General features: G+C 42.5%; 1 protein-coding gene across 1 annotated transcript in view; it reads right to left on the minus strand.

The window, feature by feature from the left end:
* Positions 1–2,037: 2,037 nt before the first annotated feature.
* The window catches only part of LOC135221434 (leiomodin-3-like), a 111,429-nt gene continuing 93,394 nt past the window's right edge, over positions 2,038–20,072 (minus strand). The window contains exon 2 of the mRNA XM_064259205.1: positions 2,038–7,860. Within this exon, the coding sequence (XP_064115275.1) occupies positions 6,261–7,860 (1,600 nt within the window). The 3' untranslated portion in view covers positions 2,038–6,260. The remainder of the gene's footprint in view (positions 7,861–20,072) is intronic.

The following is a 20,072-nucleotide window of genomic DNA, read 5'->3' on the forward strand; positions in this document are numbered from 1 at the left end:
ATTGGCCAAAGGACCTGCCATATATGTTCTCAGACAAAGAAGATAGAAGAAAGAACACGGAAGCTCGTCACAACCTGGTGCCTTACCTGTAGCGTGGGCTTATGCTTGCCATGTTTCAAAATATAGGTACCACAGCCAAAATGTAATCTGAATGAGACAAATTTTTTTTACATTTACGATTTATTTCTCTTTCACTCCATTACGTGTATATTTCACTTCATTTATACACTGGGCAATAATTTAGGGGTATATTTCATTTTAATAATTATATTTTGATTTCAAAGAGAGAGAGATTTTTATTTTGCAGTGTATCATGGGATAACTTCCATACTTTTTATTTCAAGTCTTCCTACACCAGTTCACCTTGAGAAAGAACTGCAATGTCCTTGAGTGAAGTCTTCCTAGCTTCACAAATTTCTCCACTGATGAAAGATTCCCCAGCTGACTCAACCATTGTACTGCCGAACAAGACGAACGGGCACGACTCCACTCTTTTTGGGGATGGAAAAGCCATAAAAATCTGAGTATCCAGTTATCTCGAAATAGAGAATACTCTGAGAAGGTATAAATTGGGACTTCGTCCATCAAATGCAGCCACTGTCACAGAGGGGTTGGAACTCTCGTGAAAACTTGAGGTGATGTCAACAGGCAGAAGCACAACCCCCCAAAACTGAAACACTGTTCTGGAGTCATGATGGATCGTAACATGCAAGTAGGTGTCCTTCTAGTTTGGAAGACGAGAAGACCATTTTAGCAGAAGAGACTGACCTTTGATTAGTGTCAATGAGGCTGGGGAGGTCCCCCTGGGCGGAGGCAGACACTTCCAAAGAAGGAGATTACCCGGTAACGTGGGAGCGGTAATGTTTCTTGACGAACTTCGATGGCGGAGAGGCAAAAGACGCTTTGCCTTGTTCTCTCTTACTCAAAAGCCACTCATCAACAAAACTAAGAGCCTTCTTAGTTACAGAGGAAAGGACTAACTTGGGAAGAAGGGATTCAGAGGGCTTCTTCTTCATCAATAAAATTGAACCTGAAACCTAAGGAGAGATGCATAGGCTGTTGGAGGCTGTGCAGTCCTGTTCTTGCTCTTCATCCTCCGACACAGGTGACAGAGCTGGTTCTTCATTCTTGGTAGATGGTGTCTTCCCTGTAAAGAAAGTCTTCAAAATGTTGGCAAAGAGAGGCCAAGGCTGGATCCTCCAGCTGTGACCAGGTAGAACAGACAGAAGAATATACACTGACCGCTTAGTTGGCACTAACACCTATCACTCCTCAGTTGAATCCACTGAAGCACAAGTTGTAATGCGACCGGTGGAAATAAAAAAATTGAGGGGTACAGTGTTGTCATACCTGTTAACCGGAAGTGGGCGATTACCTGTCACCTACACTGGTGATGGCGGCATCACCGCTAAAGTTTGAATTTTGGTCTGCCACGGTAGGAATCCTACAGCTTTCTTCAGTACACTAATCATTTGTCAATTTAGCATCACTGAAGACTATGTAACCCGGTTCAAGATTATTGGAATAATTTGCCGAGATAGTCATTATGGCAAAACTTAATCATTTTCAAACATGCTATAATTTAATGAATGGGGTATACTCTATAGTATTCGTACTTACATGGTTAGAGGGAGAAAACTAGTGTTTGGAAATTCTCATGCATTTTATTATTTGATGATTATTATTCTCTTATAAAAAAATAAAAGAAAACATGAAGGATTAATATGAAAATTTTCATGACCTTTACAATTTTATTGTGATGCCTTTTTGTAGTATTCAAGGGCAACATAACACCTAGCTGGCTCATACATCCAGCACTTAGGTTGAAAATCCTATTTTCAACATCGGCATAGCCAGCAGGATTAACCTTCACACAAATCTCATTAAGAATGCATTCATTTTCCTAGAGCATTGTCAATACCATTTTTATTTTTTCACTTTTATAATTTATTTATTTATACCTACCAATATTTAGGAGTGAAGGAAAGTACAACCACTGCCATACCCTGGCTATGCCCATGGAAACCATCATAGCTAATTGTACAATAAATAAAACAAAACCAATAAATATCTCTAGAAGTCAAGTGGCAATTGTTTACAAACAATAACATTATATCAACTGATGAATGACTCATTAATGCTAGCAAAGTGTCATAAATGCTAGCAAAGCTTGTAAATGGCATTTTCTTCAAAACATATTCTAGGCTTATTTCTACTACATTACAATGTGTTTAACATAATGTGCAGTAATTTAATACAGTACATGCAAATAAATGTTAACACTGGTACATTTAGGTGGGACATTCTAGCCACAGTACAGGACTTTCTAGCTGAAGGTTGATGTGGTAAAGGGGAATGTTGTTACAATTTCCCATCCAAGGATGCGTCATATTTTACAATAAATATACTCAGAATTTGTTCGTGGGTTTAGTACTTATCTGTTATGATTTTCATTGAGCTGTAATTATAATTTGACAAAATAAAAAAATTATTAGAAAGAACACTTATAACTTGGTAAAATTGGCATATTTTTACGACTGTCTTGGGGAAAAGAGACCTGCACCAGGAGGTAAATATTCAATTTCAACTTCCCTTGGAAGGTACAGATATTTTTTTAGAATTTTTTTCTTATACCATGAGAATAAGTATATCTTCCTCTTTCAACTGATGAGTTTTGTTTAGTTTTTCCTTTAAATTAGCCATCCTTAAATATAGCCTGGTCATGGGTGTATGTATTAGTGTATATTAGCACAGGCTGTGAAGGTTAACTAATGGAGAGAGGCTGCATACACATCTGTATTTGCAAAAAGGTCACCTATGTTTCAAATAATCTCTACTTGTTGAGAAATTGAAGTATTTTTCAGTGATGACCTTGAAATTATGGAGGTATCATTTACACAGGCCATTCCAACTGAAGTATCCTTGAAATTATGGAGGTATCATTTACACAGGCCATTCCAACTGAAAAATACTTAAGAGCCTTTAGAATTATCAGCCCTTCATGAATGGACCATGAACTGGGAGCAGAGCTTGACCAAAGACTTCTACATAATTTAACCAATTGTAAGTTGCACAATATTTCAAGTATGAAGAGGCAAGCAGTCAAATATTATCCTCCAACATGTTCTTAGAGGAATCAAACCTAGATTCAAAGCTATGCAACATTCTACTAATGGGTCCTCTCTACTTTCATGTCTTGTTCGCTTTACGCATGAATTTCCATACTGTCTGGATTGTTATCTATGCCTTGATTTCCAAGCCTTCCTACGGGTCTTTACTTTGCTACAACTTTTCATCATATCTGAACAATCTCTAAACTTTCCCTCGGTCCATTTTCGAGATGCTGTACCTCATTTCCCTCTCTGCCACTTCCTTCTTTGTAATTACATTTTCCCATCATACTGTTTGTGCAGCTTGACATTCTATATTTATATCTCAACAAAACATATCCTTCTCTATTTCCTTTTTTCATACCCACAGTTTTGCTACATACAGCAGTACAGGCTTCTTACATGCATCATAAATTTTTATTTTACTTATATGATACTTTTATTTAAATGTCATGTAGCATTCTACATTCTCTTTCCAATGCTATTCTCTTTCCACTTCACATAGGCATTTGCTAATTTTCTTCCATAAGTTCTACCTCTTCCCAGACCTGCCCTTCTAACATAACATGGTACACCACCTTCCTATCTTCTCCATTTACTCCTCTTATATATTTAGGGCATAAATAACCTCCTATGCTTACATATATTAATACTGAGTGTCTCTTGTGATGACATTGTTATATCCAATATATGGCAATGAATTCATCACAAACCTCAAAATTTTTCCTCACCATCAACATGGCCCTTTTCTATCTATTTTTCCCTGAGCATCTTTTTCAGTCACCTTTAACATTGTTTTGCTAATTTTCATTTTTTATCCCCTCCTCTCCACTCTCCTATCAAGTTTTCGATCCTCAGATTCTACTGTTGAAACTTGATCATCTGCATAAATCAGAAGGATCTTGATAAATACCAATGTTTATCTCAAATACCTCTGATACCACCGCCACAATTTTCACTCTTGGGTGTCTGTTATAGTAGAAAAACGTCATTAATTAATGAATCTTTCCAGAACATTTTGATTTTGCAACGCCTATCTAATTGCTTGTCTCAGTAAGAAGTCAAATACATTTCCAAGCGCTAAAAATATATGGTATAATTTTCCTTCCACTTTACAGGATACATTTTCATAGCTGTCTCATTCTAGGCTGAAACAACTCAATTACCACTTGTTTACTGATTTCCCTAAGCCTTTCCTACAGAACATTCAAGGAATCTCATTCTTCTAAAATATCCACATTGTAATGGATCCTTCTTTTGTACTATATTATTACTGTCATAGCCTTTTCCCATTCACCTTATCCTACCCCATTCTTTATAAGGTTTCCATATGCTGTACTATGTATTCTAGTCTGCTAATCAATGGATTGTCTTGGGACTTTTCCACTCTTCATCTGTGAAGGCTCTTTTAATGTTTTCAAATCTTACATTCTCTACTGGTCTCTATTATGCCAACATCCTCCAGTTCACATTCATTTTCTGAGTTCTAAAGATTTTCAAAATTCTACTTCAATCAGCCTGAAGGTCTTTTTCAACTTTCATCAGAACTGAAATTCTGATTCCATTCTCTTCACTCTTCTTTGCTCCTCCTCCCTGCATACATTTCTATCCTCTTGCCTGCCCATCCTCAACTAAAGCTTGAAGATTCTCTTCTCTTTAACTAAACCATAATGTCTCTGTTTACATGTTCCCTCCTCCACTATCATACTGCATACTACTACTGCTGCCATTTGCATGAAAAGCATGCCTTCTTTCAGATACTTTCACTAACCGTATTTGATGCTATTTTTGCTGACAATTTCTCATGACAGTCCTTTTACATATCTTCATTTTCTTTCTCATGATAAGTCCTTCTAGATATCTTCATTTTCAAAGTGTACATCTTTTAAAGATGGGAAAAAGGGAGAACACTTTAGCTATATATAATTTGCAGAGAGAAATTACACAATCATGAGTATTGGAAATCCAATTTGGGAAGTACTCTTCAATACACTAACTCACAACTTGGGGCTGAGTTTGTTATTACTGTTCACAGCAGGTGTTGCCAATTCCACTAGCCTTACCTGGAGACAAAGAACTTCCCCAATAACAAGATTATTATCAAAATTAGAGATGAAATAGGGAAGACTTCTGAACTGAAAACCAACAGAAATAAATGAATGAAAATAAAAACCAAAATCATTCAGGAAAAAGCAAAGCACTCATAATAAATCAATGACAACTTGAACATGAGTACCCAGATAACACAACCAGCATTGCTTTCTCTTCAAACAGGGCATAATAACAGATTAAAAGTTAGGTGCCTAGTAACTATCAAAATTCTCTAAATGCCTGAAATGTCTAGCATAATAAAAAGACAATCATCATCTTTGCTAAATGATATGGCAAGTTACCAGTCTTCTGAAAATTACAAAGATTATGCAAGAACATGTGCTGTTACTACATGTGATCTTTAATGGAAGCCTTCATTTAAACAATTCAAAAAATTTCCTTTCCATCAAGAGTTCAAAAATGTCTTTCCCAAGTACCAAGTAGTAATTATTTTCCATAAAACCAAAATAGAAATTAACTCAAAATCATATGCAACATCAAACCTTACATCTCTTCTTCAACTAACTCATTTTCTGTTACAAATTCTTAAGCTTTATTCAAACAAGCATTTGCATTTAACCTATGTGAATAAATATGGCTTCTGAGTGAATAATACAACCACTAAGGAAACTTACATGTATGATATCAAGGTTGATACACAAGTCTGCCAGTACTTTATAAAGAATGATTAAATAGTCTCATGTTCCCTCATTATCATCCACAAAAATGTCATATACCTAGTGGTATTTTTAGTATACTAGTATACAAAACATAATAAAGAATAAAATAACCTCACATAACTATATGCTCATTATTTTGTGGTAGGAAACATGTCTCTCTCTCCAAGGAATACCAATTCCTTTAATATGGCTATAGTTACAGCAGGTTTACAAAATTTACAATTTTCAACTGTTCATGATCTGCCTGAATAACCTTTACGTAAACAGTAATCTTTGTATCTTTGTAAGACATTCTTAAATATTTTTTAAATGAACGTTATCTTCATATAGTGACTGTATAAAACTACCTGATCAACTTGAAAATAAGCTTTCACAAATATCATCTGTCACTATGGCGTACAACTCTTGTGCCACCACCAAGTATTACACATTCAGGCCTTGCTACCCTAGCCTCCTGGACACCAGCAGCTGTCACTTTGGTATTAGTAACATCTAAGTAACGGAGGGAAGGAACTAAACGTATGATATCCTGTAGCCCATAATCAGAGATAGCACATCCAGCAAGAACTAATGTGTGCAGCACTTTGGTATTCTGGCCTAAGGCTCGTACCAAATTATCAGACAATCCTTCATCAGGTTCCTGGTAAGGTTCATCAACCAAGTCAATATTATCATTAACATTTATGACTTGATGACAACCTTGCAAATTATCTACATGATTGACATTTTCTTCTTCTCCATCATCAACTGGTTTCTGCTTGCTAGATTGCTCTTTGTTAACATCTATTTTGGCCCTCTCATTCAATGATCCATCTGAAACCTTTGATTCATCACTTTTCTGCTGTTTGGGCTCAGATGTTTTTGCCTTACAAGAAGATAAGTGCCTTTTTTCTGAATTACAGCAAGTAAAATTATGTGCCTTGGAATCCTCAACATCTTGCAATCTTCCCTCTTCTCTTTCTTCTTCTTCATCATCTTCTTCATCATCTTCCTCCTCCTCCTCATCACCTTCCCCAGCTTGAGAATCACTATCATCTTCATGTTCAACTGGTCTGCCATCCCTCCCAATAAAGTAATGTCTATCCTCATCCACTACTTCTGCTCGATTATGCTGAACAACAGGTGCATTCCTCACCCACTGCAAACCCATTCCATCAAGTTCTTCATCATTAACTTGCTGCCAATGAGGGCCATTAGGACCAACATTTATAACAACAACTTGATGTCTTTCCTCTTGCCAACGGGGGTCAGGCATAACAAGATTGTGGTCTTGAACAGAATCATGTGAAAGTCTTTTGATTGGCCCCATTGGACCTACATACAGTGATTGTAGTTTACCATTCTGTACTACAGACAGGACCTCATTGTCTTCTAAACTGGTCCCTCTCAAGTCCAGGTGTTCGAGATTCTGAAATCCAAAACGGAATCCAAGCGCTATGTAAGCCATGGCCCTGCCAACTTTAGGTAAGTTCCGCAGCACTAAACTTTTAAGTGTATCAATTTTACTGAGAACCATGAGATCATAATCATCAATCCAGTTACACTTGGTAATCTTGAGGTACTGCAAGTTAGTCAGAATTTTGTGGGTTCTTTTGAAATAAGAACCTTCAACTACTGGTGAAGGAAGATTAACACATTCACAGTCAACTAAAGAAAGCTTTTTAATAGACTTTACAGGGAGAAAGTCATGAATCTTTACTCTCCTTGCATCAATAAAAGCCTCACAAAATGTTAGTTCTTCTAGTTCTTGACATTTTTCTCCTAATAACTTTAAAAAACTTGCACTTATAAGAGGGACCTTTGACCTTGGGGTCCCAGCAAATCTTCTTTTGAATCCTCGCAAAATAAGGCGTCTTGTTGATGGCCGGAGGAAAGTGTGCCATTGTCGTAACTGTTGAAGAGAGAGGCACCCAGCACTGAAGTCAACTTCAACCCACAGCGACTTATCCCTGGCTACTTTACTAAATCGTTCACAAGTTCTGAAAGTAAATAAGAATAAAAATAATCCAAACAACTACAATCATTATTTCTGAGACTCGACAAGTCCCAGCTGTTTGAGTAGTAATCATGATTTATATAGTAAAGTGTATTATAACTTCGTTGCTAATATGATTACAGAACTTAAGGGGGCCGGCCAGCTAATGCCATTTTTTAAGGACAGGACTTTGACATTCATACCATTTAATAAGATGACTTGGGACATTTCAAACCGCATATGATTTTCGCTTCTGGCCTTCGGTTTTGTGACGCCAGGGCGATTTACCCCAAAAATGACAATTTTTCAAATTCTATCTCCTCCCTTGATATTTAATATTAAGACCTGGCATAACTACCATGCATAGACCGGATGTAGACCTCCAATCAAATGAAGTTTTTTTTCTAAAAGTAATTTTTTTTGCTAGATATGAATATTTCATTAAAAAAATAAACCCTATAAATCAGGAAAAAAAATTTATAAAAAAAAAAAGAAAACAAAAATTGTTCTATAATGTCTTTCTAAGTTATATACCAAATTTCAATGCTATGGCTTTAAAATTAGGTGAGAAGATAGAATTTGAAGGTCAATAAGTATAGCTTTGAGATATGGGCGGTCAAAGGTTTCCTTTGTATTTTTATAAAGACAATGTTAATAAATAATGATTATTATGAATGTATATTTCTTTTTTGGGTATTAATAAACCAAAACTATGTTATTTATCATAATTTAATCATAAACGATGATCCCTTTGCTCATATATCGTAGCCTGGGGTACTGCATCAGGCAAGACAGGGCACTACTTCCTCCCCAACTCTCTTTCTCTCCTTCACTAACTCGGCTTATTACAGCGAATTTTCTTCTTCTGTATGTTAGCGAGATGTTTTCCTTGTATTTTCCTCGTTGGCATGATGAAAATCTTGCCGAAACAAAGATAAACAAATGTAAAAGCAAGAGAATGTCATAGGTGAAACTCGAATGTGTGTACTCTCTTTTTACAAAGACAATGTTAATAAATCATGATTATTATGAATTTCATATTCCTTTTTGGGTATTAAATAAACCAAAACTATGTTATTTATCATAAATGAAGATCCCTTTTCTCAAAGATCATAGCCTGGGGCACAGTGTGACGTGCCTTACTACGCACCCCACCCTCTCTCTCTCTCTTCACTAACTACGCTAATATCGCATACATCAAGATATTCTGTAATCATATTAGAGCAAATTTTCGTCTGTATGTTAGCGAGATGTTTTGCTTGTCTTTTCATCATTGGCATGATGAAATTCTTGCCGAAACAAAGATAAACATAAATAAAAGCAAGCGAATGTCAGGGGTGAAACTCAAACGTGTACACTACATAGAGGTTTACACTCACACTGAAAGGTGGTTGGTAGCTGACTTCCCTTCTGCGACTCATGGAATCTCTACAGATACCATTGCTCACAATATCTTTGACAATAATGATCAAAATTTACGATAACAGAAGAAATAGTATTGCTTTTTCTTGTGCGGATTAATGTTTTTGGTTAATTGAGTTACGTTTACTAATTACCCTGTAACTACGAAAGTAAGGGATTTTGATGAAATATTTCATATACGTATTCTCCATTGCCATACAAAGCTCCATGAATTTTTTTCCTGACTTTGCATTTTTTGCCCTATACCCCCATATGTAAGGGTTCCGGCCAGCCCCTTAAAAGCCTACTTAACTATTTTTGGATAAAATAAATAATAAACTTTTTAATTTGTTTAAACGTACAGTGGATTCCCCGTATTCGGGTTCTCCAGATTCGCAGACTCACACATATTCACGGATTTCTCTCTGGAACGTTTCCACGCATTATTTGCAGTATTTTATCATGAGAAATATCCACAAATTCCAGGTTTTTTAAATCAATTTCATCATAAAATGCACTTTTTGTGATAAAACTTAAAAAAACCAGGTATAAAAATTTTTAGTAGGTTTTTCTTGGGTTTTAACTAACAAAAATGATATTGTTAAACTACAATAAAGTTTTGTACATACTTACCTGGCAGATATATACTTAGCTATAGTCTCTGACGTTCCCGACAGAATTTCAAATCTCGCGGCACACGCGACAGGTAGGTCAGGTGGTCTACCTTACCCGCCGCTGGAGTATGAACCAATCCCATCTTCTATTCAGATTTTCTCTTCCACCTGTCTCCTGAGGGGAGGCTGGGTGGGCCATTAACCGTATATATCTGCCAGGTAAGTATGTACAAAACTTTATTGTAGTTTAACAATATCATTTCTGGGCTCAGCCGTGTCGCTCCCGTGAAATATGTCTGCTTTAGCACTATTTCTAGTAAAATATTGCTATAATACCAGAGAACTGCTAAATTGGACATGTCAGAAGCCTCTGACTCGCTCACCTATATAAAAGGTGTCGGTATAAAACTGGGGCGAGTGTTAAACACTACCACAGCAACCCCTCCAATTAGCCTTTTCCTCATCAAAAGACCCTAAATACGGGGAGCCGACCCATAGGTCACACCTAGCTACCCCGTTGAAGGCGGCTGTGACGTCATACTTTTCGATAGTGGACGGGGTCATATCTTTCCTGGAATATATAGGGTTCAAGATCAACAGGACCAAGTCCCGATTGGCCCCAGAATCCAAGTTCCAGTGGCTAGGTTTCCATTGGGGCTTGGATTCACACAACCTTTCCATTCCATCAGGGAAGGGGATGCCAAGGTAACAAGCCAATTCTTAAAAGGCAAAAAGGCTTCGAGAAGGAATCAGGAGACGATCCTAGGCTCGCTCCAATTTGCGTCAGTCACAGACGTTCTGTTGAAAGCCAAGCTCAAGGACATCAATCGAGTTTGACGTTCAAGGCCAATGCCAAGTGTCGTGACAAGTTCGGCCGGGTACCTCTGATTCCCAAGGAACGTCTACGTCCATGGGCAATAGCCAAAGAGTTACAGTTGCAGTTCCCTCCCCCGTCCCTACTGATGCATACAGTCGCATCACTATCAGGTTGGGGAGGTTATTCACAGCACGACAAGGTTCAGGGAACTTGGTCACCTCAGTTCCAAAAGCTTCACATCAACATCCTGGAAGCTATGGCAGTGTTTCTGACCTTAAAGAAGCTCCGTCCTCGGAGGAGACTCATATCAGATTGGCTCTCGACAGTGCAGTAGTGATACATGGTATAAACAGAGGTGGTCCAAGTCAAGTCATGTGAACCACAGGGTGATAGCAATTTTTTCTCTAACTGACAAGAACACCTGGCATCTATCGGCTACCCATCTGGCAGGAGTCCACAATGTAGTAGCAGACGCATTGTCCCGGTCAGTCCCCCTGGACCAGGAACCCTTCGAGAGGGTTTGTAGGAGAGTACCGGGTCTGAAAGTAGATATGTTCGCTACAGGGGCAAACCACAAGCTGCCTTGTTACGTAGCCCAAAGTATGGACCCTCTAGCATACGCTACGGACGCCCTGAGTATAGATTGGAACCAGTGGAGGGAGGTTTATTTATTCCCTCCAGTGAACCCTCTCCTGAAGGTGTTGCACAAGTTGAAATCCTTCAAAGGTCAGGTGGCTCTCATAGCTCCTTACTGGCCCAAGAACAATTGGTTTCTCCTTCTCCTAGAACTAGGTCTTCATCCTCACCCTCTCCCGGGCTTGAGGCTGACGCAACAAGTTCAAACGGTGACTGTGTTCGATTCCTCAGGTCTTCACACAAAACCCTATCTTTATGGATTTCATGAAGTTTGCAGGTAGGAGGGTAGGGGACATTGATCCACGAACATTCTGTTCTTGGAGTCAGACAAAAGAGAATCTACACTTCGCCAGTATGATTCAGCAGTTAAACAATTGCCTACATTTCTCAGGAAATCAATGTCAAAGTAATGACAATGAACGTGACTATAACATTCTTCAGGCCTTTATTCGAACAAGGCTTGGCAGTTGCCACAATAACAACCACTAAGTCAGCTCCGAAAAAGATTTTCTTCTCGGGTTTGGTATAAATCTAACCGAGTCTTATTTCACCTCAATCCAAGGGCTTGTGCACGCCTGCGGCCCATTCAAAGGCCGTCGTCAGTGTCATGGTTTCTTAACGATGGTCTCAGGTTAGACTCTAAAACAGACAACTTCAAATGTGATTGCCAAACCCTTTTGCGTAAGGCACTGTTTTTATTAAGTCTGGCTTCAGGTGCCAGAACATCGGAGATGTCATCTTTATCTAGTGGCCAAGGGCACATAGAATTCCTTCCCTCGGGTTACGTGTTGCTTTCACCAAATAATTATTTTATGGCTAAGAATGAGAACCCTTTGGTAAGGCGATCCCCTTGGAAGGTTGTTCCGCTTCCGCAACATCCATCTTTATGTACTGTTAAAACCCCTAAGGACTATTTATCTAGCACATCTACCTTTCCGAAGGCCCCCCCCCCCCTCCTTTTCATGTGGGGCGGTGGTGGTACCATATCCCTAAAGGGCATTACGCAGCAGTTTTTGTATTTTACCAAGGAAGTCAGCCCAGGGTCCTTTCCCAAAGCGCGTGCTATTCGGGCTATAACAACTTCTGTAAATTTCTTCAAATATATGAACTTTGATGATCTGAAGAAATATACTGGTCGGCAGTCGCACTGGGTTTTCCAAAGCTTTACCTTAAGTCCTTGGAGGATCTTAAATATCAGGCAATAGCTGTAGGGAGGTCAGTGTCTCCTTGCAACATCAATATAGTACTGTCCTTGTGTCATATGAATATTTTCCATTATGCCAGTTTTATTAACATCCTACCTATCGCAGCAAATCTCTTTGCTATTTCACTTGGTCTATGGTGTTAGTTTATACAATTTAATATTCTGTTTCATTTCAGAGTGATGTAGCTTGGTGTTTCTCTGGTACAATTTCACGGGAGCGACACGGCTGAGCCCGAGAAAAGGGATTTTGACATAGGAAAAATCTATTTCTGGGCGAGGAAGCCGTGTCGCCCAGTGAAATCCCCCCCTGGTTTTTTCCCCTCCCCTTGCAGTGCACCAAGCTTCATTGCTATCGATAAGTATGACGTCACAGCCGCCTTCAACGGGGTAGCTAGGTGTGACCTATGGGTCGGCTCCCCGTATTTAGGGTCTTTTGATGAGGAAAAGGCTAATTGGAGGGGTTGCTGTGGTAGTGTTTAACACTCGCCCCAGTTTTATACCGACACCTTTTATATAGGTGAGCGAGTCAGAGGCTTCTGACATGTCCAATTTAGCAGTTCTCTGGTATTATAGCAATATTTTACTAGAAATAGTGCTAAAGCAGACATATTTCACTGGGCGACACGGCTTCCTCGCCCAGAAATAGATTTTTCCTACGTCAAAATCCCTTTTTTGTACATGAACTTTCCTGTCAGATATATACTTAGCTGATTGGCCCCCTTGGTGGAGGGTAAGAGACAGCTAAATAATATAGAAAAGGGAAACAACTGGTGTTGTAGGATATAAAAACCTTGGTTCTTACCTGTTCAGGCAGAAGACTTCATTGATACTGTCTCTGAGTCTGCATTGCCTGGAGAGCTACAGCGAGGACGTGACCTGTTGCTGAAAGACTCTCAGATCTACCACCGGGATATCTGATCCACTTATATGGTAGAATCCAAGTAGGATCTTGTCAAAGGGAACTCGTCTGCTTACTTGACAGATCTAACCACTACTACCGCAAGGAGCCAAAACCATCCGACCACCTAACCAAACAAACTAGGGTTAGCACTACGACAAGAAAGAGATGCCTCCCTGCATCCTCTTTCAGACAACCATAACCAACAACAACAAAACAAGGGGTAAAAAATATAAATGCCTAACGAGGATAAGTTCCAGCTCCCTGCCCCAGCACCGAATCCGCCGATACGTAAGGGCCTAAGGTGAAGCATTTGTCATAAGTAATCTTCACATCCCGCAAGTAGTGGTTTGCGAATACCGATTGGCATCTCCAGAAGGTGGACTCCATAAGGTTCTGCACAGACATATTTTTGCTAAAAGCCAGCGAAGTGGCAATGGCCCTCACTTCGTGGGCCTTCACTTTAAGAAGCTTAAAATGTTCCTCATTGCATGCCACATGCGCTTCTTTGATAAGGCTTCTTAAGAAGAAGGACAGAGCATTCTTCGATAATGGTCGACTGGGGTCCCTCACGGAGCACCAAAGGACATCTTGATTGCCCTTAAGTTGGTCTTTCCTCTTCAAATAATACTTCAATATTCTCACCGGGCAAAGAGTCCTCTCAGGCTCTTCTCCTACGAGAGAAGATAATCCTCAAATCTCGAAGCTCCTGGGCCACGGATTTGATGGGTTCTCATTCTTTGCAAGGAATGAGGGGAGGAAAGAACAAACCATTGACTGTTCTTTAAAGCCAACATTACCTTCAATGGCTTGAAGCTCACTCATCCTATTGGCAGATGCTAGAGCCATAAGGAAAAGGGACTTCTTGGTCAGATCCTTGAAAGAGGCTGATCTAGGCTGATCTAGGAGGTTCAAATCTAGACGAGCTGAGAAACTGAAGTACCACGTCCAGATTCCAATTAGGTGTTCTCGATGACGGCTTTTTTGTCGTTTCAAAAGACCTAATCAGGTCATGCAGGTCTTTATCTTCCGAGATATTGAGGCCTCTGTGTCTAAAAACTGCCGCCAACATACTGCGGTATCCCTTAATTGTAGATACCGCCAGACCACATTCTTCCTTAAGAAAAAGGAAGAAATCAGCAATTTAGGTCACAGAGGTACTGGAAGAGGAAACTTTCTTCCTCTTGCACCAACGTCTGAAGACATCCTACTTCGACTGGTATACTCGCAAGGTGGAAGACCTCCTAGCTCTTGCGATTGCTTTAGCAGTTGACGATGAAAAGCCTTTCGCTCTGACCAGACTTTGGACAGTCTGAAGCCAGTCAGACTGAGAGTGGGGAGGTTTTTGTCATACCTGTCGAAGTGGGGTTGTCTGAGTAAATCGTTCCTTAGAGGGAGCGATCTTGGAAGGTCCACTAACCATTCCAGTACCTCTGTGAACCATTCTTGGGCCGGCCAGAAAGGAGCGATTAATGTCATCCTCGTTGAATCTGACTCTGCGAATTTCTTGAGCGTTATTCCCAGAATCTTGAAGGGAGGAAACGCGTATACATCGAGCCCCTTCCAATCTAGAAGCGCATCGATCCCTATCGCCCCTGGATCTGAAATGGGAGCAGTATAGATCCAGTCTTGCATTTCTTGAGGTGGCGAAGAGGTCTATGTGCGGCCTGCCCCACAACTTCCACAGGCTCTGACATACATCCTGATGAAGTGTCCATTCCGAGGGAGGAACCTGCTCTTTCCTGCTGAGGAGATCTGCTCTTACATTCCTCTCCCCCTGTACAAATCTGGTGAGAAGCCTGACTCTCCTTTCTTCGGCCCACAGAAGAAGGTCTCTTGCTGTTTCGTACAGGGAGAAGGAATGCGTCCCCCCCTGTTTCCTGATGTATGCCAGAGCTGTGGTGTTGTCCGAGTTGATCTGAACGATGGAGTCTCGGACGTTGGACTCGAAGGCTTTCAGAGCCAACCACACAGCCATCAATTCTTTTCTGTTGATATGCCAGGTCACCTGGTCCCCCACCCAGGTACCTGACACTTCTAGAGTTCCCAGAGTCGCCCCCCAACCTGTCTCCGATGCGTCGGAGAACAACACTAGGTTGGGGTTCTGGGATTGCAGAGACAGACCCTGAGCAAACCTGTTGGGATCTGTCCACCACACGAGTTTCTCCTCGATCTGTTGAGATATGGACAGGGAGAACGTCAAATCCTGAGAACGACGACTCCAATTCTGATGAAGAAAGAATTGGAGCGGTCTCAGGTGCAGCCTTCCTAGGGAAACGAATTGCTCCAGTGAGGAGAGCGTCCCCAACAGACTCATCCACTCCCTCGCCGTGCATACTTCTTTCCCTAAGAAGGCTGTTACTTTCTCGAGGCCTCGGGCTATCCTTTCCGGAGATGGAAAAGCCCGAAAACTCTGAAAGTTCATCCGGATCCCCAGATAAATGCACTCTTGTTTGGGGATTAAGCTTGATTTTTGGAAATTGACTAAAAGTCCCAAAGAAATCGTCAATTCCAAGGTTTTCTGTAAGTCCTCCAGACAACGATCTTTCGAAGTGGCCCTTATAAGCCAATCGTCTAGGTACAGGGATATCCTCACCCCTTCCAAATGAAGCCATTGAGCTACATTCCTCAAGATTCCCGTGAACACTTGGGGGGGCCGTCGAGAGGCCGAAGCACAGAGCCCTGATATACTCTTCCCCCCATCATGAACCTGAGAAACTTCCTTGAAGAAGGATGGATCGGTACATAGAAGTAAGCGTCCTGTAAGTCCAGGGACACCATCCAGTCCCCTGGACGAAGAGCTGCCAACACTGATGACGTGGTCTCCATCGTAAACTTCTTTTTCTCTACAAAGAAGTTCAGGGCGCTTACATCCAACACCGGTCTCCATCCCCCCGAGGATTTCGGAACTAGGAACAGGCGGTTGTAAAAGCCTGCTGATTGAAGGTCCGACACTAGTTCTATTGCCTCCTTTTCTAGCATCTGATCTACCGCTAGACGGAGGGCTTGGTTCATGATGGGGTCCCTATACTTGGCCGTCAACTCACTTGGAGTGGTTGTTAAGGGAGGTCTTGAGGTGAAAGGGATGAGGTAACCCCTTTTTACGATTGAGAGGGTCCAGGAATCCGCACCTCTCTGGGCCCAGACTTCTGCAAACCTTAACAGTCTGGCACCCACCGTTGTCTGAAGGACTTGTTCCCTATTTCAAAGTCTTGACAGACTTCGAGAAAGTCTTCCCTCTCCTGCTGGGTCGTCGTCCTCTAAACGAAGAGGGTCTGGAGGAAGAACCCCCTCGAAAGGGTTCCTGAACAACTGTCTTCTCCTTTCTAGTCTTGACAGGGAAGGAGGGACGAGGCTTCCTCGCCGACTGAGCCAGAAGGTCCTGTGTAGCCTTGGCTGAGGGCGATGTCGAAATATCCTGTACTAGCTTTTTGGGAAAAAGTTGAGCGGAGAGTTGGGAATAAAGCAAAGAAGACCTCTGAGCCTGTGAGACGGACTTCGTCAAGAAGGAGCAATATACGGATCTCTTCTTGACCACTCCCGCACCAAACAAGGAAGCGATCTCGCTCGCTCCGTCCCTTACTGACTTATCCATACAGGATAAAACACAATGAAGGTCTTCCTGCGAGAAAGACTCTGGAGCCTGTGTCTTCTAGCCAAGACTCCCAGAGACCAATCTAGGAAGTTGAAAACTTCGAGCACCTTGAACATTCCTTTTATAATGTGATCGATCTCGTTCATGGCCCAAGTCGTCTTAGCCGAGTTAAGAGCCGATCTCCTTGTAGCATCTACTAATGCCGAAAAGTCCGCATCAGCCGAAAACGGGAGACCCAGACCCAAGGGCTCTCCTGTCTCATACCAAAAGCCAGTACGTCCAGATAGTCTCGACGGTGGGAAGGCAAACACCGTTTTCCACGCTTCTTCCTTGGAGAGCAGCCAGGAACCGAAGCTCCTAAGCGCCTTCTTCATAGACAGGGTTGGCTTCATTCTAACACACTATGATCCCTTCGTTGCCTTGGACGTCGAAAACAACGAGTGCGGAGAAGGAGGAGCAGTAAGGCTAAGGGAATCTCCAAATTCCTGAAGTAAAAGCTCTGTGAGTTTCTTATAAGAAGAAACCGCTGCTGTTCTGTTAGCTTCTTCGTCCGAGCCATCCTGGCCTTCTTGCAAAGGTGAACGAGGAGGATCCTTTGAAGAAGAGGCGGTCCTTACAGGAGAAGAGCGTCTAGTCGAAGAATGATGTCACACAGGAGAAGTCAAGTCCACAGGTGATCGGCGAGTCAAAAAAGAAGAATGCCTATCAGGCCTGGACTGTCTGAGATCGGACTCTCGCTTCGAGGTAGTAGATATCTTGAACGAAGGAGAGACTGGGCTCCTACCATGGGAAGAACTGTGTCCAGAAACAGGGCGCTTATGAGGGGGAGAGCGCCTGCTAAAATCTTGGCGCCTGTCGCGAGGAGAGCGGCTACTAGGCGCCAAGCGCCTATCAGGAGTAGGGCGCTTGAGAGGCTCTTGGCGCCTCTCTAGCGGAGAGCGGCTGTCAGGAGTAGGGCGCCTGGCAAGTGACGAGCGCCTACCAGGTGAAAGGTGGACACGAGGCTCTTGATGCCTATCCAAAGGAGAGCGGCTGCCAGGAGAAGAGCGCCTACCAGGCGCATGGCGCCTGCCAGACTCTTGACGTCTGTAAGGAGAAGAGCGCCTAACCGGAGATAGGCGCCTACGAGTTTCTTGGTCCGTAACGAGAGGAGAGCGGCTGCCAGGCGACGAACGCCTACCAGGAGACGGGCGCCTGCAAGGTTCTCGGAGTTGATGAAGAGAAGATCGTCTTGAAGGACTCGAAGAACGGAGCCTGTTCTGCATGGAGTGTCTCTCTCCGATAGGGCGCACACTAGAGGACGATTGCTTGACAGGAGAAGAGCGCCTACCGGAAGAGGGGAGTCTATCCGGTGAAAAGTCGTCGCCATCCAAGGAGCGCCTGTCCGAAGTCTGGCACCTGGACAATGCGGAGAGGGAGCCAGGAGAGTGGGGCCACTCGCGCAAGCTCCTTCACTCGGCCGAATCCGCCCTACACGAAGAAGATAGCATACGTCGAGGAGAGGGAGCCTCTGAAGAAGGGCGTCTAGATCTCTTGACTGGAAGTGACACGTCCTTCCTCCTACAAGATCTACTAGCCAGAGAGTCCGCCAGGGACGAGATCTGCACCTGGAGTCCTGCAAAGACTCTAGTAGGGGACTTCCCAGGATCTTCATCTGAAGAAGCAGAGCGAGGCGCGCGCGTAGACGAGTGATCACGGGATCATCTGGGCCTTTTCACTTCCAAAGGCTCCTCAGGGAAGATCTCCGGGCTGGAAGCCAAAGAACTGCAGGGGGCCTTCCAAGCTCTCTTCAACGGGCGCGAAGCATCCGGAGAGTTCCATCCGCGCTTAGGTGAGGGCGAAGAAGAAGAGGAGAAACACTGACGCAGGATCTCTTTCTTGATACGATCCAAGGCAGCCTGGGAGCGTACTTCAGGATCTGCCGAGGGGACGCCTGACCAGTGGGGGCTCTCCCTAGCCCTCCTGCGGCTTTCGACTTTCCTCCTCCACTGGAACTGGGAGTCTGGATGAGGGCTAGGCCTGGAGGCACTACGGAGCCGGTCAGACGCACCCTCCATAACACTGGGGGCACTGCACTGATCCCTAACACTGCCACTCTTACCTTGCTCTAATAAGCGAATCTTCAACTCCATAGAATGAATCGTAGCCTTCAAAGCCGCCGCCTCCGAAGATGAATCTTCGGCTTCGGCGCGGGGAGCAGGGGCTGCAACCTGGGAAGGAGGTTCTATTTCTACATTAAGGTTAAGGTCAGATTCTAACTCGCTAACTCTAGACCTACTCGAGCTTCTAGAGGAAGATTTGCAAACTCTATCTCTCTCCAACTTCCTTATGTAGGAAGAAAGAGCCTTATATTCATCCTCATTCAGCCCCTCACATTCCTTACATGGGTTACTAAATGAGCACTCATTCCCCCTGCATTTCATACATACAGTGTGAGGGTCAACCGAAGCTTTCGGCAACCTCACCTTACACCCTTCAACCGAACATACCCTAAACATAACAGGAGTCTTAATTACTGTATCCAAATCAGACATGATTCAAGCAAAATCCAGCGCAAAGTCAAAAAACGGTCCACAAACAGCGTATGCCAAGCCAAACAGAACGAATACATCACCAAAAAATCCAAAATGATCTCCAGGCAAGCGAGAATCGAAAATATCTATCGAGAGGAAACCACAACAGTTGTTGTCGTTCTCGGCGACAGAGAAAATCTGAATAGAAGATGGGATTGGTTCATACTCCCGCCACCCAGCGGCGGGTAAGGTAGACCACCTGACCTACCTGTCGCGTGTGCCGCGAGATTTGAAATTCTGTCGGGAACGTCGGAGACTATAGCTAAGTATATATCTGACAGGAAAGTTCATGTACAAAATAGGAGGTTTTAATAATTTTCATAGGAGTTTCAACTATTTGCGGGTTCTAACTATTCACGGGGGTGGTGGTCTGGTATGCATCCCCCACGAATACGGGGGAACCACTGTATATTATTCATGGAATACAAACCATAGTTTAACAAAGTCTTTGCAGCTACTTGTAGTGGCCAAAGAAAAA

Source organism: Macrobrachium nipponense, chromosome 20 (assembly GCF_015104395.2).
Source record: "Macrobrachium nipponense isolate FS-2020 chromosome 20, ASM1510439v2, whole genome shotgun sequence".
NCBI lineage: Eukaryota > Metazoa > Arthropoda > Malacostraca > Decapoda > Palaemonidae > Macrobrachium > Macrobrachium nipponense.